The sequence below is a fragment of the Cervus canadensis genome, chromosome 4, assembly GCF_019320065.1.
Source record: "Cervus canadensis isolate Bull #8, Minnesota chromosome 4, ASM1932006v1, whole genome shotgun sequence".
NCBI classification, from domain to species: Eukaryota; Metazoa; Chordata; class Mammalia; order Artiodactyla; family Cervidae; genus Cervus; species Cervus canadensis.
This window is the reverse complement of record NC_057389.1, coordinates 26,846,208-26,871,163: the sequence shown is the minus strand read 5'-3', so window position 1 is coordinate 26,871,163 and position 24,956 is coordinate 26,846,208. Positions and strand designations below refer to the sequence as shown.

The 24,956-nt window shown below is 35.5% G+C and overlaps 1 protein-coding gene across 6 annotated transcripts in view; it reads left to right on the top strand.

Moving 5' to 3' along the window:
* Positions 1 to 24,956, top strand: part of XRCC4 (X-ray repair cross complementing 4) — a 291,089-nt gene that overhangs the window by 182,940 nt on the left and 83,193 nt on the right. Inside the window, exon 8 of one of the 6 annotated variants that reach the window (XM_043464726.1) lies at positions 24,244 to 24,268. The exons of the other annotated variants lie outside the window; for them this stretch is intronic. Coding sequence (XP_043320661.1) covers positions 24,244 to 24,253 — 10 coding nt within the window. The 3' untranslated portion in view covers positions 24,254 to 24,268. Of the gene's footprint in view, positions 1 to 24,243; positions 24,269 to 24,956 lie in introns of those variants that run through there. 6 annotated transcript variants of the gene reach the window in all.

Sequence of the window (24,956 nt, the reverse complement as noted above, 5' to 3'; positions counted from 1 at the left end):
GCTAAAAATACAGCAAAGTTTTTTCTTGTGGTTTTTATGGATTAATTAGAAGTGGCATGCTTAGTCATTCAGTCGTGTCTGACTCCTGGCAACCTCATGGACTGCAGTCTGCCAAGCTCTTCTGTCCAATGGGCTCTCCAGGCAAAAATACTGGAGTGGGTTGCCATGCCCTTCTCTAGGAGAAATGGCATGTAGGATGCTAAAAAATACTAGAATCCAGCTTGTGTTCACTAAAGTATTTTGATCTAATTTACTGCTTTGAAGAGACTCAGAACATTCAGCTTAGCCATTTGATTTGATTCTGCTTGATGTTTTTTCAAGTAAAATGTCTCTAGTCATCTACTTATTTCTCTTAGATTTTGGAATTATACACTGAATTTGTGCTGTTTTTCACTTTTTGGTTCAGACTGTCCTCCTGAATGTTTCAGACAAACATTCCAAATTGGTTGTCATGAGTTGAGATGTTACGATAACGAACATTTCATTGAGGCAAAAAGTCTGCATCAAACAGATTTGTGAAACATTGCCCTCACAAAATTTTTGTTTGGGAAATGTAATGATTTTTATGAAGAATATGTTATTACATATACTGGGTTTATATTTTTAAATTATTTCTTATGTATTTTCAGTTTTTCTCAGTTTTTATTTTGAATATGGCAAATATAGTCCACATGAATAAAAACTGTTGAAGTCCTCAAGAACTTTTGAAAGTGTAAAGATATCCTAAGAGCATGAAGTTTAGGATTCTGATATAGACAAAGAGGATGCCAAGACAGGCACAATCTATACCTTGAGGAAACTGAGCCTAACAGGAGAGAGGTTTCAAATTTCTTGCATAAAAGTATCCATTGTACAGTTAATAGTGATATTGTTTTGTTTGTCTATTTATCATTGGGTTTTGTGTTTATGGTCGCGTTACCGTGGCATAATTAACCCTTATATCTGACTAAACTTAGCCGGGAAGCCTGACTTCATTACTTGTTTTCAATTTTAAACATCTGCTGGATTTCAAACATTTTTGTCAGTCCATTGCAATGGTATTTCCTCTGTATCTCTTGCAGTAGCCTCTCAGTAGATTTTACATTCATTGTATGACTACCACATGATTTCACATCATCTAAGGAAATGCATAGTAGATACAGTTTTTTGTTGAGAATAAATAATTTTGACTATGACTTGCCCACACTCATTGATTCATCCATTCGTGTATCTTTCTTTTATGTTTACATGCTGAGCAAACTACATACAGCCCCTGATGTCATAAAGCTTAGTCTACATGAGAGAAAACAAACATTATTCATAGATATGAGCAGTACAGTAGTGGAGTAGAGAGCAGAGATTTAGGCAGAGAAAGCAGCCTGGGAGCATGCACATAAGGGGAACTATGTTAGTGTTGTGGGCATGGAGGCAGCATGGAACGGAGGGCGTGCAGTGAGGCTGAGGCTACTCAGAGGCCAGTCCGAGCTGGGCTGTGTGGAACCTTGTTGAAAATTCAGCTTTTTCTCGTGTATATGATAGCATTCTGTTTCTCACATCACAGAGGACTTTTCTTCATGAGTTCCCTTGCTTTTTGCTCTTTGAGTTATTGAAATAGTAGATTCACTAGATATCTCTGATATTTCAGTCATTATAGTGTCTTCTTACATATAGTCATTTAAGTTATATAAAGCTATTATACTTCATTTCATTTTCATTTTTTAGCTCTGCTTTCAAACTGCTAAATGTTGTACAGTTTTGGATTCCCAATAATAATACTCATTCTTTTGAAACACAGGAAACTAGAAAATTGAAAACATACTGAAACTTATGTAGAGTACTTACAGGGATAATAGTTTAATTTGGCATGTGTTAGCAGTCCTGAGGTGCAGAATTGTACTGACATTTTGCCTTTTTTTTTCCCTTTGGTAAATATAAAGTTTTTTTTTCAGGAATATTTTTAGATCTTTTGATGATATCCTGTTTTTAATAAGACTCTGAAATCCTTGACTCTGGTATATATTGATATATATTCATTAAAAATTTGAGTGTGACTAATCCACTCAATATGATTTTACTTGGGGAATGCTCATCCTGTTCTGTCGAATAGCAGCCATGTGCTGTACACTCCTTGCTATTTACTATCTTACATCACTTGAAATTACGATTTGTACAGTTGTTTTAATTTCACATATTAAACAAAATGAACCAGCTGGCAAAGACTATAGAGACTGTGAAATTATTTTCATCCTTATATATACTTTATTAATATCATCAGATAAAATTCTGATAGTAAATAAAAACATTGCAAAATTGTTTTCTATAAATATACAATGACACAGTATGTATCTAAATTAACACTATATTCACTTAGCTTAAATTATTAATGCTTTTTCATGTAATAACTGAGAAAGAATTTTCATTTCAGGTTTTTCTAAATTTAGGAGTTCTTATTATTTCAACATCCTGAAAAATCTAATATAATGAAAGTCTACTAATGCTATTGTATTGGTATGACATGAAATCACTGTGGCTAGGTGGACTACTTGTATTATTTTGACAAAATGAATGACCCAGTCATTATTCACTTATTTGTCTAAATTGAGTCAATGTCCCAGTCTTATTGAAATAAGCAGTCAGTTAACAAAGTTAGCCAACTAACAAAATGCTCAGCCCAAATGATTTAATCAGCACTTTAATGTCTGTAACTTCTTCAACTATTTCAGCCCATTTCTTCCTACCTAGAAATTATGCTTTACCTTCTAATAGCTGCTCTGTTTCTTATCTCTATAGATTCTTTTTATCAAAAGCAAACTACTTTTAAGAGATACTGAAATTAGGATCTGAACAAGAGCCCTATAAATGAAAACTTTGTCTCAGAGTCAGGGCTCCAGATCCTGGGAGAGGTGACTGAGAAGAGAGCCAAACCCAAGTTACAGCCAAATAAGTTTGTGCAAGAGAACAAGACAAGGAGCCAAACACCAGGCTGCACTATACAGACCTAGTTACCAGAACCTGGATATGAAGTTCTTAGTAGAGCAGGAGCAAGGATTATTGCAAATCTCAAGCAACTCTAACTTAATTTTGAGCTCTTCCTTAAATGACCCTTGACTAGAAAAAGCATTAGCTTCTGTGGCTAGAAGAGCTGCTAAATATATAGGTAGGAACAAAATGCCTCTAGCTCTGAGATTTGGGTAAATGAGGGAAGAAAGTCAGATGTTTATTGAAGTTAAATGATATTGAGTACAGAAGTTATTCTTTATGGTATCATTTACAGACTTCATTCTATACAGTTATATAAAGGAGATCTTAATAAGTACCCTACAAAGGGTTTCATATTCAAATAAGTTTAAAAATTGCTGCATACCATATCACAACAAACTTGGAAAATTCTTCAAGAGATGGGAATACCAGACCACCTTACCTGCCTCCTGAGAAATCTGTATGCAGGTCAAGAGGCAACAGTTAGAACCAGATGTGGAACAACAGACTGGTTCCAAATTGGGAAAGGAGTACCTCAAGACTGTATATTGTCACTGCTTATTTAACTTATATGCAGAGTCCATCATACGAAATACCAGGCTGGATGAAGCACAAGCTGGAATCAAGATTGCCAGGGGATATATCAATAACCTCAGATACTCAGGTGACACCACCCTTATGGCAGAAAGTGAAGAACTAAAGAGCCTCTTGATGAAAGTGAAAGAGGAGAGTGAAAAAGTTGGCTTATGACTTAACACTCAGAAAACTAAGATCATGGCATCCGGTCCCATCACTTCATGGCAAATAGATGGGGAAACAATGGAAACAGTGAGAGATTTTATTTTGGGGGGCTCCAAAATCACTGCAGATGGTGACTGCAGCCATGAAATTTAAAGACGCTTGCTCCCTGTAAAAAAAGCTATGACCAACCTAGACAGCATATTAAAAAGCAGAGACGTTACTTTACCAACAAAGGTCCATCTAGTTAAAGCTATGGTTTTTCCAGTAATCATGTATGGATGTGATAGCTGGACTATAAAGAAAGCTGAGTGCTGAAGAATTGATGCTTTTGAACTGTGGTTTTGGAGAAGACTCTCGAGAGTCCCTTGGACAACAAGGAGATCCAACCAGTCAATCCTGAAGGAAATCAGTCCTGAATATTCATTGAAGGACTGATGCTGAAGCTGAAACTCCAATACTGTGGCCACCTGATGCAAAGAACTGACTCACTGGAAAAGACCCTGATGCTGGGAAAGATTGAAGGTGGGAGAAGAAGGGGACGAGAGAGGATGAGATGGTTGGATGGCATCACCAACTCGATAAACATGAGTCTGAGCAAGCTCCAGGAATTGGTGATGGATAGGGAAGCCTGGAATGCTGCAGTCCGTGGGGTTGCAGACAGTCGGACACAACTAAGGGACTGAACTGGGCTGATATAGCGCCCATGCTCCCTTATGCTCCAAGCCCTAAAACTTTATAGTTTATATATTAATGAAGATTTATATATTAAAGGATCTAAAAATCCATAGTATATTATTCATTTGACTTGTTTAATCATTGTTCAAAAGTACTTGATACATAGCACCCTCATGCAGTCTATCTCCCTCTCTTCCCAAAAGGGCTTAGTGACAGTTCAAGGGATAGCATTATTTTGGGCCATAGTTTGGGATATGAACTCTCAAAATTCTCAAACATCAGTGATTTTAAATATATAAGAAACTTCCAACCTTAATTAGAGTTTTAGGCATTAAATTTATCTCAAGAACGAAATTTCAGTTTGTATGTTGGACCTTCTTCCCCACCTCCCGATCTTCCCTTAAATCTACTACTTGTCCAACTGTTCGATCATCTAGAAGCAGCAGGGTTATTTTCTAAGAGAATTTTAGTGATTGGAACAAATTTGTACACCTCTAAAGGAAGGAGTTCAACATTCTCAACTGCAAGATAAAACCATTAAAATAGTTTGGGCCAAAAGTACAAAAGAGTACTTGTATAGTCTTTATATATTTTTATATACTCTTTATTCCTGTATGATAGCAAGTAAAAATATGTATGTTCACATATCTCAGGCATGATTTTTGTCTTCTTTGTGATGGATGTCTTCTGAAAACACAAGAGTTCTAAAACATCCTTCCAAACAACCTTGAACATATTGTTAATTTATAACTTTTCACAGATGTTGCTTCTTGAACTATAAGGAAGAAGTTTTAACTGTGTGTTCTGAATCAACCTTTAAGCAGTCCCATTTAGTAGTCGTGTAGCTGCAATATTTTAGGTGATTGGTGGGTTGTAAATCACATGTGTGTGTGCACATTCATGCAAACACATACACACCCCTAGGTTAAGTTCACGATTTAATTACCCATGGTTGCATGATCTTATCATAGTCCATGTGGCCACACAGAGCAGGAAAAGATGCAGCACATCTTAGCAGGTATTTCCTCACTTCTGTGGAGTGGAATGTGGTAGTGCATCCCCACCACTGATATACTTTTTATAGGATGCAGTCTTCTTCAACTCAAAGAAACTCAGTTCTTACCTTTTTATACTAGAAGCTAACAGCGTCATCTTGGATGAAATTGCACAATCCATACACTTTTGTTTAGAGAAATAAATATACACATCAGGCTTTCCTGGCTCTGAACCAAAGTTCTCATTTTATACTCTGAGGCCAAACTTCCCTGTTACTCCAAGTATCTCTTGACTTCCTGCTTTTGCATTCCAATTCCCTATGATGAAAGGGACATCTTTTTTGGTGTTAGTTCTGGAAGTCCTTATAGGTCTTCACAGAACCATTCAACTTCAGCTTCTTCAGCATTAGTAGTTGGGGCATAGACTTGGATTGTGTGATGTTGAATGGTTTGCATTGGAATCAAACCAAGATCATTCTGTAATTTTTGAGACTGTACCCAAGTACTACATTTTGGACTTTTTGTTGACTATAAGGGCTAGTCCATTTCTTCTAAGGGATTCTTGCCCACAGAAGTAGATATAATGGTGATCTGAAATAAATTTGCCCATTAATTAAATTCTTGTTCATTAATTAAATTTGACCAGATCCAGTTTACCTTGATTCATGAACCTAAGATTCTATGCAGTATTGTTCCTTACACATTGGACTTTACTTTCTCCACCAGACACATCCACAGCATAATGCTGTTTCTGCTTTGGCCTAGCCTCTTCATTCTTTCTGGAGTTATTTCTCTGCTATTCCCCAGTAGCATGTTGGACACCTACCGACATGGGGGGAGGGTGGGGCTCATCATCCAGTGTTGTATCCTTTCCCCTTTTCATACTGTTCATGGAGTTCTTGAGGCAAGAATACTGGAGTGGTTTACCATTGCTTAACCTTTAGAGATGTCTTTTTTCTCTGATATTTATGGATTATTGACATTTCATCTTTTGTTTATTACCTATCTATAATCTCAGCTAATTTTCAGTGGAGGTCTTTGTCCCCTACTGCTTCATTAAAAAATGTTAATTTTATTTTACCCAGAGTATCATTTACCTTTTAATTATTATTAATGACATTTTGTATTTAAATGAGTTGTTAAGCAAATCCATCTCTCAGTAATACTGATAATATTTAACATTCATTGAATACTTATGATATAGACATTGTGGTAAACCCTTTATATTCCTTTTTTATGTTTCACTAAACTATGCTCATTTTATAGATTAGGAAGATCAGACCTTGAGATATTAGATAACTTGTCTGAAGACAAAGCTACATCTGTGATTTTGAGTGTAGGATCATCTTATTCCAAAGACCATACTTTTTAGTTACTTTATTATACTGGATAAATAATAACTAATATTTAGTTTGAATACTGTATGCCAAAAGTTGTGTTAAGCACTCAAATTCCTTTAATTTCTTTAATTCTTACAACAACTCAATCAATTAGGGCTCTGTATTTTAAAAGGTCAGTAAATGTGAGATGCAGTGACTTTTGACTGCTTGTTCAAAATTTCTGCAATACACAGTAGAGATAGGACTGCATCAGTGAGTATAAAGATTGGTTTGGTAATACCTCCTGCCTGCCTTTCAACATGGATATGAGGGTTAGATGAGATCCCATGTATGTAGCACTAAGTAGGAAGCTGTAGGAATGTGATGCATTGTTGTTTTTAAAGTACTGTTTTTCCCAGGCTTTAGGCTGAATCTTAGAAATCTGTTCTTGGAAAGTAAACTGCATTTATGGAGTTTTTAAACCTATAGTGTTTCCTTTCCTCATAATTCTTATGGAAATGAGGATTTCCAATAACCTTCTGTGTGTTAACTCAACAAATCTCCTTTCTGCCCACTTAGCAATCAATAAGATAATATTAAAGGACAATAACAAAATTAGAAGAGCAGGTTTTAAAAGCAAATGGGAAGAAAGAAAGAGAGTAGAGGGAAGAGAGGAAGAGAGGAAAGAAGAAAAAAAGAAATGTGGGGGAAGGGAGAGAGGGAGTATGGGTAGAAAGAAGTATTTATGTTTTATATATGTTTAATTTCTAACTCATTCAAAAATTTACTCATTTTAACAATTTATTTATTTGCATCTGCCAATCTAGAATATGGTAGTTGACCAGCCTGTTCTTTCAAAAAGAATATGAAAAATAATTATGCTCCAATTAAATAAATTAATTAATTTTTTTAAAAAACTGTTTTCATTTTTCTGCCTTGATTCTTAAGAAAATACCTAACAATTTATTGTATGCTTTTTTTTTCCTAGTTTAAACCTCAGTAAATTTGATGTGTGTATGCATGTGTGTATTTAATTTTTATGGATATTATAATTCATCAGATTCAAGTATCTAATTCTTGAAGATTTTCGGTAACTGAACTTTAAACTTCTTCAGTGTCAAGTTAGGGACATTAAATGTTTGTGCAATTGCTATACGTTTACTTTGGTCATCATTAGCAAACCTCATTTTTTACACAACTTTAATTTTATCATAATGTTTATCTTAGTTGCAAAAGTAAATACAGTGGTGGTTTTAAAATGAGATAGGTTTTTATTAGCTTCACTGAGTGTTTACCTAACTGTTCAGGCCGCGGTTTTCACTTTCCTTGCTGCACGATTTGATTAATGGCCTCCTGGACTTGTTCCAGAATATACTGATTATGGTCAGTACATTTCAAAGATGATTTATTAATTGTGTTTGCAACTCAAAATAATTAAGTAAAGATTGATCATATGCATTATTATAGGTTTGCCAATAAAATCAGCAATTACACTTTAAGATAAAGGTTGCCCAAATGGTCATTTTTTTAACCATACGGAAAGGACAAAATATTAATATTTTAAAAATATACACAGTTTCAACCACAGTGTTGTGGCCTTTTACAGCATGATTATTAAATATGTGAGAAGCTTAGTCTTATAAGAACATGTATTTTAAGTTTTTTTTTTATTAAGTTCTTTTTTAACATAATTTTGAAATAATGTTTCAATGGAGATTACATAGATGTTTAAATAAAGTATTTCCATGTTTATAACTCATTCTGGAAACAACCCTTACTACAATTCCCTCAGGCTATTACATGCATTTAGATTTCAAATCAGCGACAGACTTGGATTTCTGTTTTTAAAAAAATTTTAATAGGGAGCTGTTATAATCTTTCTGTGTTTTACGTACAGGGACTTTATCACGTATTTCATATATATTACGTTTCTGTCACTTGAAAGACTTTCTCACATAAAATTTTTCTAAATTTAGCTTGACAGTAGTTATTGTTTCAGGCATTTTAAGTACTCTATCAACATAGAATAATGTGTAAATATTCATTATACCTGGTCAAAGGGGTTATTAATCAAAGGAAATGAGTCCTTGTTCATAATTTATAGTTTAATATTGAAAGAAATAGAGGTATATTTATTTTTTCTTATTTGGCATACTATATTAAAAATTTAAGTTTTAACTGAAATTCTATAACTTAAATCATCTACCGTGATATATAACTAAATGTTAAATAGGTATTTCTTGCGTATTAAAACATAAGGAAACTAAATAAAATGTTTTATCAAAATAAAATTGAAGATTGTTTCATGCTCTAAGCTTGTGTGAAAGTATAAACTACCCATGTCACAATAAGAAAAGAGAAATTCACAAATAATTGAGATCTTGGTGAACAGTAAAGACATCAAATATGAGAACAAAGAAATAAGAAATGAATAAACAAAAAATCTAAATAAATTAAAAGTATATAACTATTCATAAGCATTATTTCATGATTTTGTTCCATTTTGGTAAGTGGGTGCCTCCCTATCAGGAACAGAATGTTTAAGTAAATGTGTGGAGAAAGAGTCTGGAAGACTGGGGACCAGTGACCATATTATGAGATGCATAGAAATGTAGATTAAACTAGCAAAGTCGACAGAATTTGGGACTCCAATGCTAAGCTGATTTCTTTGAATTTCTTTTATGAATGCATCAATGACTTGCTAAACATTTTGAGCTAAAGGATAGCAAAATGAACTGCACTTTAGGCAATTTTTTCTGGAAACCATACATTTGAAGGAGGGAATGTTTACAAATTGGCAATGAAGCTAGGATATCACAGTGGGCCAAGAAAAATTATCTGAAGAAAAATAATGATTGTAGGTATGAGCATGATTTAAAAAAAAGGGATGGATTGAGTAACACTTGAGGTGGCTATCCTTTTACTAGGGAAGAACTGGGAAGCCTCATCAGCTATTGAAAGCTATTTGTTAAACACTGTCTTTATAAAAATAAGTCATCTGTCTTACTTTAGAAATCAGCCTACCACAAAGGCTGGATAAACAAAACTTGGTGGCCGTGGGCATTGACTTCCCAAAAGACTGGAAAAGTTTCTTTTGTCAGGCTGGCATATTTATACACTCAAGTATGTAGACATACACTACATTAATTTTATATTATTTCACTTCTTTTTTAATTCAGTTTTTAACTTAATTTTTAGCATATAGGAAAGTATTTTAATCAGTAAACTATGTCTAAATCACATTTTGAAAAATGCTGTCATTCTGGAGTATGTACTATATAGCCTCTGAAAGCCTTCCTTGATGTAGTTGGTGTTCTTATTAACCTCAATCCCAGGGAAATATTCCTTTCAGACATATACTTTCATTCCAGTTTGAAATTATGGGATTTTTCTCGCTTGGAGATATATTCTACTTGTGGACTACAGAGAAAAATCAACTTTTTCACTGCCAAAATCTGTTATGGATATAGTCTTGATTTTATAAAGCGTTTTGCCTAGGGCCAAAATACATAAGTTTTGTAGGAATTTCCAGACTATAGGAGATAAAATGGGAATTGTATTCACCGATGAAGTTGGCAAACTAATGAAGTTATGAGATAATGATATAAAGGCAAACAGACTTATATATCCAGAAACCATGAAAATAATACTTCTTTATTTATTGTGATTTCTTTTTGGTTAAGCAAATAAATGGCACATATAAAGCACAGAAACTATTAAAGAAAATATCTCTTTTGTTCGTAACCACTGTATCTGTAAGACAAATGAAATTCTCCATATTCTTATTGAATAATAACATTGTCTTTCAGTCTAAAGTATGCTTTTGGAGTCTTCATTTAAACTGTTGGGAACATACATGAGTAATTTCTAAAGGAGGAGAAAAACCCAGCCTAGGAAAGAAAATTTGCCACTATAGATTATCATTAGTTATGGCTATGGTCTTCTGTATCTTATCTCGCCCTTAGTATAGTAATGGAGAACCTACTGTGTCCCGAGCACCATGCCTGGTGCTGGGGCTTAGCACCAAATAAGACAGACCAGGTGCTCCCCCTGTGAGAGGATATGATGTAGTTGAAGAAATGCATCAGTAAGTAATTACAATCTGGTGTGATAAAGAAGCCATGTGAAATAAGAGATTCAGGTACATTGGGAATGCCTAACTAAATTGAATACAAATAACACAAAGTAAAAATTACTACCTTTTTTCCAGTTAACCCAGGATGGACATACAGGTAAATGACTGCAAATGAGAAAATATATTACATGTAGAGTTCAAAAAATTAATCTCCAGAGTTGGGGATATAATGCAAGTCAACCATTACAAAAAAAACTACAACTAGCAGATACCTGGCACATAGTAGGTACTCTATAATCATCAAGTAAATGAAGTAATAAACAGATCTCTAATGAGATAAAAGAGATGTTAAAGTAGATTTCACCTGGTTGAGTCTTCCTCTTCTTGGTAAATGTTTCTACCATGTACATGATAATGACAACCTGAAATTTAGTATCATCCTGAGCTCCTCCCTCCTCCTCACACCCACATCCAGTCTAGCCGCTCATCTGATACATTCTGCGTTTAAAGTATCTCTTGTTGCTTGCTTCTACTGCCACTAAGCTAGGGTAAGCCACAATCATAGTTCACCTAAATACGGCAATCTGCTCATTCTTGGTCTTCCCATTTTACACTTCTCCATCCTCTAATTCATTCTCCACATAATGAACTTCAGAAAACAGAAATTTTATTTTATCTTTATACTTTCCCCATCTCTCCCTGCTACCTATACTTTCCCTAAAGGATTCCAATGGCTTCCCTTTGGAAAATTGAAACTCATTACCATGCTCTGAATGACCTTGCCCTACCTCTTGAACTAATAGTGTGATTCACTCATTTGTTTAACAAAGATTTGGGGACCACAATATACAGTCAGTTCTCATTCATAGTAGTTATGTTCTGTCAAGTTTCTGGGAACGTGGAATTAACAAAGACTGTATCATTGGCCCAAGGAGAAACATGAGGTTAGATTCCTGGGAACTTGGAGTTAACAAAGACTGTATCATTGGCCCAAGGAGAAACATGAGGTTAGATTCCTGGAGCCTCTGGTCATAACATTTTTATCAACCAGTCAATACTTAATCGGATTTTAAGTATGTTTCTGTTTAAAGACACCATATTTGATACATATTGTTGATTCATTAACATTGAACTCAGAGCCAACAGGATTGTACCTCATGCTTGAATGAAACTTAGCAAACACATTTTTTTCCTACAAGGGCCATCATAGCCTTCTTGTGATTGGAAATATTAGGTAGCAAACCAGTTCTATATTTGAGAGCCACTTAGAAAAGCAAAATCATCAATAAAAAGCACAAAAAAAAAAATGCCAAAAAAAAAAAAAAGGGCACTAAATACACTGCAAAAAGGACAATTGTTTACAAGTATGAGAAGTAAAACTGGAAGATGCTAACCTTATTGCACCTCAGCCGGGCACATGCACTTCAGGGACTCAAATTTTTCACTGCTTTGTTCATATGCACGTCTGCTAATGACTGAGAAGACACTTAAATATTGATTTGAAGGTTGGAAATAAATTTTAGCAAGTAGGTGAATTTAGAAATACAGAACTCATGAGTAATGAAGACTGACTGTAACTAGTATTTAAAACCATGGAAACAGAGAAAATTGTGAATAAAGGATACCCCAGGATTGAACACTAGAATGTTAGTTTCAAGATTTGGAGATTAGGTTCTCCACACATCACCTATGTGAGAATAAGTTCTGAGGAAGAAAGACTATTACATAGGAGGAAAATGAGGTGATTATGATTCAATAAAAGCTAAAAAATACGTTTCAAAAAGAAAGATCAATTCTCAAATGCTGCTGAGAAATCAATAATGACAGAGACACTGCTAGGCCCTCGGGGGAGTTTTGAGACAGATGACTAACTAGAATAGAATGAGGTAAGAATTAGATATGCAGAATATGGGAAAAACTCTGAAGAAGGTTTCCTCTGAAAGTAAACAGACAAGCAGAGAAGTAGCCAGAGAGGCCTGTTGATTGCTTATTTAATATAGGAAGTAAGAGAGTATATTGTTATGCTTTTGTTAATGACCAAGTCAAGTAGGAAATATGATCTTGATGAAATTATTCAACATTTCTTTGCCTTAGTTTTTCTCTCTAAAAAGCACAGAACTTAACCAGACAAAATTTTCTTGATTTACTTTATATGTAGTGAAACACCATATTATAGTGATTTAGATAGAGTATGGATTCTGAAGTCCAACTGCCTGGGTCTGTGTTATACCTTCACAATTTACTACCTGTCAGATTGTGAATGTCCCACTCAACCTTTATACACTTTGGTTTCCTTATCAGTAAAAAAGGGTAATAATAGTACCTACCTAGATTTTGAGGTATTGAGATATTGTTTGTAGAATTCTTAGCACTGTACCTGTCACAAATATTAGCACTCAGTACATGTTAACTGTTTTGCACTATTTATAATCATTTTTATCATCTCTCTCTAATATGTTGTTCTCTGTGAATTCCATATTTGTATCACTTTTCTTTCAACTCTCTGCACATACTCTCTAGTATATACAGAAATATATGTAGAAATATCTTTCACCATTTTCTATAAGACTTTTATAAACAATGATAATTTCAGGTAATGAACCAGTAGGAAGTCCCATATTTAAAACAGAACTCTTTGGAGGAGACAGTTTTTCTAACTAAAAGAATTATTCAGCAAATATTTGAAGGCCTAATATTTGCCAGGCACTGTCTTAAGTGATATAATAGTGAACAGAACAAAGTCCCTACTTTTGTGGAGCTGAAGTCTTAGTCAAAAAAGAGAAATCTTGAACTGATCACAAATTTCAGTTCCTTTCAGAGTCCCGTAGCTTATATTTTTGAAAGTTTAGACAAGGAAGTTTTAAAAAACAAGGAAAGATTTTTGGAAGGAGACAAACATAAGAGGAAGAAGGAGAGGGAGTAAAAAGGGACGAAAAAAATGGGAGGGGAAAGAGTCTCTGTATGATAATATGTAGAGCTTTAAAGTTTATTTTTCTGGTTCTCTAGGGTCTTGTGAATATCTGCCAGATCCTCCTTGGGAGACTTGTTATTATTTTTTTTTCATGATTTAAATTTGCTGTCATTTAAAAAAAGCCATCTTCTGATTTTAATCTTAAGGTTATCAGGTCAGTGGTGTTCACTAATATATCATATATATATTATCTGAGAATTCAGGCCCACACTTACTGAGAACCAGGCACCATATCATTCCTTTCTCTCAAGGAGCTGGCATCTAAGCCATATAATTAAAAAGATAATGTCTACATAACAGCTTTTAAAATACGATATACACACACTACATATAGGAAAACAGAAGGGATTTTATTTAGCCTTTTGTAATCAACTGCTGACTGACATGTTCCAGGACTGTTTCAGCCATACTATTGTACCTTGTCTTTTCTGTGAACCTAATTGAAATTTTCTTTTTATTAAAGTCACCTGAAACTTGGAAAAAATCTTGTTCCTTTTTTTTCTAATTTTTCACTTTTTAAAAAATCTTGTTTCTTTTGGCATTTATATTCTTTTACTTAATTTTCTACTGTCCTTTGAACTTTTCTTTAAATGTTATAAGTATTATAATTCTGTTATTTCAAATAATTTATAATGATAAGACACCCAATCCAGTGACTCATTCAGTCTGAACTTTAGAGATGTCATAGATCACTGATTTAGTCTAAGATTCTTAAGTTTATTTATTTATCACACTCCCATTGGGTTTCAAGCAATGAAGGGAACACTAATGTGGATCAAGTAGCAGATGATAATTCTTTTCTTCCTACTATTTTCTTTTTATTTTGCCCACTTGTTTCAGATAATTTTTATGTTAGTATTGGAATTGAATTTATTAGTTATCTAACCCAAAACATATGGCCATGTAATCTTTAGATAAATATCAATATTTTGTGTGACAGAAGTCCTATTTCACCTGCTAATGTCTACCTATTAGCCCCAGTTCTGCCTTCTGTTGCTCAGTCGTGTCTGACTCTTTGCAACCCTGTGGACTATACATTCCATGGAATTCTCCAGGCCAGAATACTGGAGTGGGTAGCCTTTTCCTTCTCCAGGGGATCTTCCCAACCCAGGGATCGAAGCTAGGTCTCCTGCATTGCAGCCTGGAGAAGGCTACTAGACAGAAGGTAACTACTTCACAAAAAACCATTTATCAAAATAGGAAGAATACCATATGGTGCTGGGTCAATTAAAATTGTTATACCATGCTGGAGTATAATATTTTCTGAAGGATTTTTCCAGGATAATTGGACTTTCACTTTAAGACCTACCATTAAAACCCAACCCCTAACTAAGATATCACTCCATTTAATTTGGAGACCATTACATCCTCTGAGTTTTCCCCTCTGCACACTAGAAGAGCCAAAGTTTGTCTTCATTCCCCAAGAATAATATGGTTTTACATGGGCAGTCTCGGTTGGGATTGCCTTTCACTGAATGTGTATAATTTGCCACTGTTCCATTAAAGTCGTGTTCCCAGAGTCCCCTTATATATCAAATGTGGTGCAATTCATACAGAGAATAATGGGACACCACATTTCTATTAATGTGGGATGTTCCCTTGCTATTCACCCCTGCAATGCCACAATTTTTTTGGAAAAGCTACTTAAAAAGATTAGTACTATGATCCTGAATTTTCTAAAGTTCAGTCATGCATGGGCCACCGTTTGGATTTACATTGTATCTGAGTTTCACCACCTGCCTCCTTGACTTTTGCCACTTCTTGGTAGCTCTTTCACTATAAGTTAATTATCTTTTAAATCACTTTACTTATTAAATAAGCTTATTAAAAAAGAAGCTACACATTCTTAGATGGAGAACAGTTTCACTTGAACATAAATGTAAAATTTAATACAATATAAAGTTAATGAGTACAATAAAATATGATGGTTATCTGAAGACACCACACCTGACTATGATTCTCTCTCTGTTAAGAGGCCTACCAGCCATCAGCTCTTTGAGAGAGAGCGCATTAATTTTATGACAGCAGCAGCTGCTGCTGCTTCTCAGTCAGGACTCACCACATAACTGCCTTCTAAGGTCATGCCACAGAGTAAAGAGTTCCAGATAGATTCATATCCTAACTCTGATAGTTGCTGTGTGATGGGGGCAAGATACTTTATCACTCTGAGCCTCAATATTCTAATTTCTAAAATGGGGATAGTAATACGCACCTCGTTAAAATTAATAAAGTGACGAATATAGTGTGCTAGGCATGTGGTAAATGCTCAGTATAAATGACTACTGCTACTGTGTTCTTGTTCATTTTATTTTCTCCTTCCAGTGTCTGTCTAGATTTGAATGCAAATGGTTTTCCAAGTTAATTACTTGTGATAAAATGACACTATGAAAACATTTATGTATTATTATGTTTAATAATTTATAATCTAATATTTTTTGTCATTGGAATTCCAGAGTAATTGTAAAGTGGCCAAAGATTAACTTAGAAGTGTTGTGTTATATAAGGTTTTTATCTTACTGGCTGATACCATGTACTGTGTACATAACTCAAATCATAAATACCTTTCAATACCTATTAGCTTACTACCTAGCATGAGCCAGGTGCCGATCTAGTCAAAAACGGATACAAGGCACTGCACAAAACAGTTAACGTTACGTTCTAGCAGTGTGAAATAAGCAAAAAATAAACCAGGATACATCAGATAATAATCGAGATAATCAGACATCCCTGCAAAGACTGGGAGAAAATAAGTAATGCAGAGGCCAGAAGGTGAGCCAAACCTGGCTTGTTGAAGGAATAGAAAGCGGGCCCGGGTAGTGGGAAAGCGGGGGAGTGGGGTGTAATCTAACCATGTGGTCAGTGAAATGGATTCAGTCAGATCATTCAGGGCTTTGAGGGTGGATATTCTTTCTGTTTCATTCAGAGGGTAATGGTAGGTTTTAAGGAGGGAAAGGTCATGGTTTGATGTTTGTTTTAAAGATTGTCATGACCACTATATGGAAACTGGATGTAGAGGTGGGGGTTAGTGAAAACAGATTGGTTAGGAGGTTTTACAGTAGTCCAGGCAAACGTCAATCATGGCTCGGGCTATCTGGGAGCAAGAGCAAGGTGTTCTTAGACCATGAGTATGTTTTAGCAGTAAAGTTGCCAGGACTTGCTTCTAGGTTTGACTTAGAAGAATAAGGGGCAGAGGTGAATCAGGAAGATCCCTGTGTTTTTAGCTTGAGAAACTAGGTGAGTGGTGCTGTTTTCAGACACAAGAAGGACTAAGAAAACAGCAGATTTGTGGAGCAGAAAAATGAAGTTCTGTTTTGGCTAGTTTATGTTTAAAATACTTAGAAGACATCAAAGCAGAGATATCAAGATATATGATTCTAGAGTTCCTGGAAGAAGTGAGGTCTGGAGATAAAGATTTGAGAGTCCTAAACATTTGGGATTTATGGCTGTCATTTCAAAGTAAGAACACTCAGTGTGGATGAGTGTTTCTCTTCAACAATGCCTGAATGGTTCCTAATGTGAAGCTTTAAATAGCAAATACAGTGAAGGTAAAGAGAGATGATATTGTAGTGTCAGAGCTCCAGGCTTAATTCTTTCATAGATTGTAACATCTGTGGAAAAATGAATTCAGTCCAGTTTTGATTATCTAGTTTATGATTATCCTGGATTTAGTAGCCAGATGATTACTTTCTGGGCTGTCAGTTTATCTAAACGATTTTGTTATCTATTTCTGGCAACTTTAATATTGTATCAGAGCTAAACTTTAAAATATAGTATTAGGAGAAAAGTTCCAAAAGGACATAATTACTTTATTGAAATCACACTTTAATCAAGCTGTCCTCTTCATGTACTGAATCCAAAGAATTTGTTGGGAGTCTTAAAAGTCGTAGGTTCTAACTTTGCAGTCCAGCCAGGTAGGGAAAACAAAGATACATGAAACCATAATAGGCCAATTATTTGGGCAACTGTGATAGTCATTAGCTATGTTCACTAAATATTTCCAGCTCTCTGTCATCTGGGCACGTGGTAAAATTGAACTTCATGGCTATAACTGAGTGAGGCTGTGATTCTAGTTCTTACTAGCAAGATTTGCTTAAAAGTGTCATGTGTGATTTCCGAGCCAGAGAACTTTCTTTCCTTCTGCCATGGTGACTGGCACTGTTGGTAGCTGCCCTGCCGTCCAAGGTCCTATAATGAAGACAGTACAGAGTGAAGCCCCCTGGCTGCTCCCGATGAATATATGGCACTAATGAGAAATTAAAGCTTTGTTGTTTCAAGCCACTTATTTATTGAGATATTTGCTCCTATAGTATAGCTTAACCTGTACTAACCCATAGAATACACAGACTAGTCCACACATAGCATATTTTTAGTACCATCACACTACTGTTCTACTGTTTAAAAAATAGTCATAAGACTGCATCAGTTGAAAGTTCAATCCCATTTCCATGAAGTGAACATTGACACCCTGGCCAGCAGAGAAGAGGATCAGAAGAAACCACTGTTTAGCCACATTATTATAAACTTACTAATATATAACATCACTTCAGACATTACAATTTGGAAGTTTATTTTCTCTCACTACCAATGTAATTGCATAATATAGAAACTTTAGCAAATATCAGATGAGTCAGCAGTTTTGCAAACAAATTGATATCTTGTTTAATAAAGAAAATTATAGCATTTTCAGCTTTTTCTCAAGCAGGTAGTAGGGATAGATTTTATTATTTACAGAGCTATTTAACAAATGTTCTTTTACAACTTCATCTTGTGTCAGTCACATAAATGGAGTCCAGTTCCCATCCAGGAGGTTAAGAGAGAAAACACTCAGAGATTTGACATCACTTCACCCCACCTAATGACTTCACTTTCCATTTGACTAGCTTGTGTTGTCTGGCTGAGTTATTCATTGAACTAAAAAATATACCAACCAAATTAAAGCTGCAGTCTTCACTTGCACTTCGTATGCAGGGATTAACCACTATGCCGGTGATCCAGAAACTCATAAATTGAGTAATTCTTAGACATAGAGTTTTGGGTGCAGACATAGAATAAGATAATCCTTTCTTTTCCTTTACCAAATACTTAATAATATCTTCATCGTTTGTTTAGTTGTAAACTGGCATGGAATGTTAGCCAGTGAAACATCTTAGACGGGCTTCATTCATGTGTCTTGCCCACTGTCTGTCTCCTTACAATTTCTCTGGGTATCCTGCAGTTTATCTTAGTGTTACAGTGTTTGGCTACACTATACTAATAGTATCTACAGGAAGAAGTTCTGGCGTTTCACGGTAATGTTTGCAGAAAATCTCCCCTGTACCTTATTAATTGCAAACTAAGTAAGACTCCACTCAAAAAGGTATCCTAAAATGCTGGTATGGTTATATCAAGCAAGGAGTAGAAGACACAGGTTCAGATTTCAGCTGTAATTTACTAAACCATTTGCCTTGTTTAACATCTTTCAAATCTGTCTCCTCCTTTCCGTGTCCTTGTCACTGGCTTGGTTTAAGCCCTTGTTACATAGCAACCTTCCAGACTTCACACAGCTGCCAGAGTGACCCTTCTAAGATGTTAATCACTTCAAGTCTTTTAATGAGTCCCTACAGTTTTCAGGATAAAGTCCAAACCCTTTAGCTTAGTACACAGAGCCTTTCATGAGCTGCCCCTGGCCTAGCTCTTGAGCCCTGAGGTAGTAAACTGGCAGGCTGTTAGCAAAATTCAACTCACATATGTGTTTGGTCTTGTTTTTACCATGTTTTCTTTAAAATTTGGTACCAACACTGGTTTAAAAATTAAGAGATCTTTGGCTTCTCTTCAAATTATAAGATTATTCCCTCACATGATGACAATGGGCTGTACTGACATTTTCTTGTTAGAGAGGAAATTCACTCTAATTTATCACAGACCTCACCAATGAAATTTCACCCATTTATATAACTTTGGTGCATTCAAATTTTAACTCCCTGGTGACCTCCTCTCCAGCTACTTTTTAAGGTTTATCCTTTAGACTGCTGAACGATGCCCCGTTCTTCCTAAGTTTTACGCTTCCCCTGTCTTGGGAGGTCTTACTCCCTTGCCATCTCTCTATCTCACCAGCCCATTAATTTCCTTCAACGTGCAGTACAACTGTTGCCTTCTTCAGGAAAGTCAGCCAGCCTGTACTGCTGGAGTCCCTGTGCTGCCTTGTTCTCCCATAGCATTCGTCACACGGTGTGCTGTTGTTGAGTATTCTGGCAAGGCTATCCACTTATTGGGGACAGCAGCATTGGATCATTTGTGATACATTTGTCACTGTGTCATTATTTGCGCACGAGGAAGCCCCTGTGGGCCTTGGTTTCATCATCTATGAAATGAAGACTATAGATTAGATAATCTCCAGGTTCTCTTCCTATTTGAAAATCTGCTCGATGCTGAGGTCAGAGGTTGCTTTGAATAGATTTTAACCAAAGCTCAGATACCATAAAAAAGACTTAAAGTTTGGCATGTTGTGTCCTTGGGCACCAAGTAACAGATATTCCCCTCCAAAGGCGGGTGTATGCTTGGGCTGTCATTCCTATGTAGAAGCTGACTGCTTGATAGATCATTGTCGAAAGAAAGCAAAAGACCAATCCAGTAGGTATCTCGTATCATTTACCAGAAACAAATTACTGGTGCTTCAAAGAGGGCATTTATTTAACCTTAATGGCAACTTGTTTGAAGTCATGAAAAAGAGAAAGGGAAGATGATGAAATATGTCAGAAATAGAATCTGATTCCAATTTTACAGATGGATTATGCTGTGCTTAGTCACTCAGTCGTGTCCAACTCTTTGTGACCTGGTGGATTGCAGACCGCCAGGCTCCTCTGTCCATGGGGATTCTCCAAGCAAGAATACATAGTGGGTTGCTATGCCCTCCTCCAGGGGACCTTCCCAACCCAGGGATCAAACGCATGTCTCCTGCATAGCAGGCAGATTCTTTACTCTCTGAGCCAGCAGGGAAGCCCAGTAACAGATGGGTTGCTGCTGCTGCTAAGTCACTTCAGTCGTGTCTGACTCTATGCGACCCCATAGACAGCAGCCCACTAGGCGCCTCTGTCTGTGGGATTCTCCAGGTAAGAACACTGGAGTGGGTTGCCATTTCCTTCTCCAATGCATGAAAGTGAAAAGTGAAAGTGAAGTCGCTCAGTCGTGCCCGACTCTTAGCGGCCCCATCGACTGCAGCCTACCAGGCTCCTCCGTCCATGGGATTTTCCAGGCAAAAGTACTGGAGTGGGGTGCCATTGCCTTCTCCTACAGATGGGTTAGTTACTGTTAAAAACAGAATAGGAAATAGGTAACCCCTGCTGGTGTTAACTGGTTTCAAACCAGATGATCTTTAGAATTGGTTGGTATGACAATGAATATCATAAGATCATCTGATCCAGAAATTGAGCCTTCAGAAATTATCCTAAGGAAACAACCATTACTATGTACAAAGATCTGAATGTTATTTATGACAGCGAAAACAAACACACACCTAGCAAACAGCGTAAATGTCCAACATTAAGAAATTAAGTCAATATTTTTTAAACGGTACTTTTTAAAGTACAAGACTCCATAGGAGTATGTTGATAATCACCTCAGAAAAACCCTGACCCATCATTAGCATTTCAGAGTATTTTAACATTTATTTCTTGTACATAAAGAAAGGTTACATGTGAGATTTTCTTTACAAAAATGAAAATTTTGCTCATAAAAGATTTGAAAACCACTGGATTCAATATATTAAAGTAATTGATATAACAATAGGTAAGGAAACATATACGTTAACCAAGGCTTCCCTTGTGGCTCAGATGATAAAGAATCTGCCAGCAATGCAGGAGACCCAAGTTTGATCACTGGGTCGGGAAAGATACTCTGGAGAAGAGAATGGCTACCCATTCCAGGATTCTTGCCTGGAGAATCCCATGGACAGAGGAGCCTGGTGGGCTACAGTCCATGGGGGTCACAAAGAGTTGGACACGGCTGAGCACAACACTATCTATATTAATAGGTCACATTATCTTTGGGTAGTGATTATAGGTCATTCTTTTTCTTACTTGGGTTTGCCTCTTATTTTCCACATTATCTACATATAGCATGTAATTATTTCTGTAGCCAGACCAAAAGAAAAAATTTTGGTTTTTGGAAAACAGAATTAGTTGACAGCAATAAATAGTCCAGAGCCGTTAAAATTTCCCAGGTTACCATTTTTGACATTCAAATCATAGATTTTTATAAACCATACCATTATGAAAATTTTCCCATGAAATATATAAGTTGTAGAGAACCTTGAAGATACAGTCCAACCCCCTCATTTTATATTTAAAGATCCTATAATCTAAAATGTTTCAATATACTGAAGCTAGAGCTGGGAGCCTGTGGTTTTCTGATTCCATGTTTTTTTCTGCCATTCACCTAATTTGTAGAGTGGATAGTTAAAATTTTCATCTCTCTCATTTTTGTCTACCTAGTCTGAGCATGTCATTGTGTTATTGCTTGTTTTTTCCTATGAGTGAAAAGCTTTTTTGAAGTACCAGTGGTCAGCATTTCTCTATTTAGAAAAATTGGCACAAACTATAAAATATTAAAACAGGTCCTAAAACTGTCATATGACTCATTGTTCTGATTTATACAATTAGAGTTTTAAAATCTACTGTATTCCACTAATTCAATAAATATGTATGTTCACTCAGATTTACAATTTGGAGTGGGATTAAATTGACCTCAAATAATTCTTACAGTTTGCCTTCACTCTTGGCATCTGGAAGGTAGACATTAGATACATGTTCCATCTACCACACCTTCCTTCTCAGACATGAGTGTATTTGGGAAACTCTCTGACTTACTTGTGTTTCAGGATCTTTACTCATCTCTGAGTTATCTTGCTATGATCACACTGACACCCCCTAAAATGTTATGGCTTGTGCAATATTTTTTTATGTATATGTATATATGTCAGTACTTTCCCATGGTTCTTTTTCACTTTAATGTTGAGAGGTGAAAATTAAGTAGCCGTTTGAACTTAGAGATGCTCAAGAAATAGTGTGAGGTAATGTGTTTCAAATAAAGGAAATTAGGAGGGTTGAGAAATATCAGTCACTCCCCGAAAACCCTCTCCCACCCCCCAGCCCCACCTCCCCCCTCGCCCTCAGCAGCAAAAAGTGGGTAATTCATAATGAAAAACAATCAGAAGAAATCCATGGCAGTTTTCAATTTAGGTGAAGATGATATTGTCTGTTATTGAAACAAACTAGAAATGAGGAGGACTTTGTAGAGCATTCTTTTTTTAAACTATTTTCCCTAAGAATCTTAATATCTGAATTTCCTTAAAATACAGACCCGTCAGGCTTCTATCTTATAAAAAACATTTTGCTAAACAGAGTTGTAACTTAGAATGAAATAATTTACACAGTTGTTTCTGCTGTTATAAAATAGTTCCTTTGAATACCATATGAAGTAGATTTGGGACAAATTTTAAAATATTTCTAAATGTCATAGTTTTGCAATCTCTTTTCTGATTTAGTTATTCTAATTGTTTTAACACATTAGGGCTGCTAGTCATTTACTCTAGGAATCAAGCACAGAAGTTCACAGATTTAAAAATTAAATTGGATTTGTAAACAAATTAATAACTTGAACTTACATGCAATGTTATTATCTCATGATTAAATCTTTAGTGCAGTGCTACCAATGAAGCATTCAAAGCTAAAAACATTGTGCCACTAGCTGAAAATTACAATATTGTGACACTTTTTGGTTAAAATTTCTATTGAAATACCTATAATATATAGTTTTAGAGTAGTAGCCACTATTTGAGTTCATTTTCCAGATAAGAAGCCATATTTTATTCATATATATATATATAACAGCTTTTGGAGCACACGCATGTATTACTTCATTTAGTTTTTACACAAAACCTGTGAGAGAGGGAGATGAAAGATTATTCAAAAGTGAGGATAGTGAGGTTAGTGAGATACCCAAAATTTCATGGCTGTGCAGAGGTTTATAGAACCTGCTGTGTATCCACCATTATTTCCACTAATCTTTTAGCCTCTATAAATAAATGTGAATATCCTAAAATTTCTTATAACTTCATAAAAGCAAATTGCTAGCTTGTACATACATTATAAGGACAAATATTTTTTTAAAAAAACATAAAATACCAAATATTTTCTATTGGTACAAAATGGTTTTGAAATTTTACATATACACTGTTCATAATGGCTACCTCTGATGGGTGAGGATTGGGATTGGGGACAGGGGTGAGTATCTCAAAGAAGATTTTAGCTTTAGTTAAAGTACAGTCTAAATATATTCATGTATGACTTACTAAATTAAAAGTAAAATAATTTTTTAAAACTGTAAAGAACATAGAGTTGAAATCTGGGAATTATTGACCTATACCAGGAAGAAGAGATTAGATAGAGAGTAAAGTGGGAGTTGCTATGGTTTTTGTAAATAAAAACAGATCGTTACATTGTCTTCGGAATCTCTATGTAATTTTTTTTGCAGCTTATTTTGACCTACTGGTTGACAGAAACAAAAAATTGAAAGTAAGTATCTTTTCAGAATCATTCTAGTTTGTTCATAGTTTTGGGAAATAGCCTGCCGTCAAAGAGAAACTGGCTATGGTGCCATATTGTGCAACAAATTAATATCAATCAAAGTGAGGGGGATGTTTGTTTCATCACAATAGCTTTGGTAAATTAAAAGTAATAAATTCAGTTGAAAACCATGAGTATGTTCTTGTACTTCTGCATGGTATCATTTTTTCTGTCCTGTTGGTAATGCCTTTGGGCTTTGTCCAGAGGGGCGGAGGCATGGACTGTGATTACCTCCCCTGTCACTCCACCCTCCTGGAATGTACCCTCTGATGTACAAAATGAAAGCCATGACTTTTCACAGGAGCTTGCTATTACTTTTTTCAAAGTTTGTTTGAATCAGAGTGGGATTAGTATAAAATATCCCCTGCCCTTGGCTTGTGTTCCTTTCGAAAAGTCAGAATATCCAGCCCTTAATTCTTGGTTAGTAAGATAATATCCATAGCTGGGCGAGGTTCTGGAATAATCTGGCATAGCACATCTCTGACTGAAATCTAAATGTGACCCTTGGGACCAAAGGACTATGAATTGGTCTGCCTGTGTAAATTTCAGTGTTTCTCCACTAATCAACTTCATGTCTAAAATCTCTAAAAGAGCTTCCTGTTACAGTTCTTCTCTAACCTT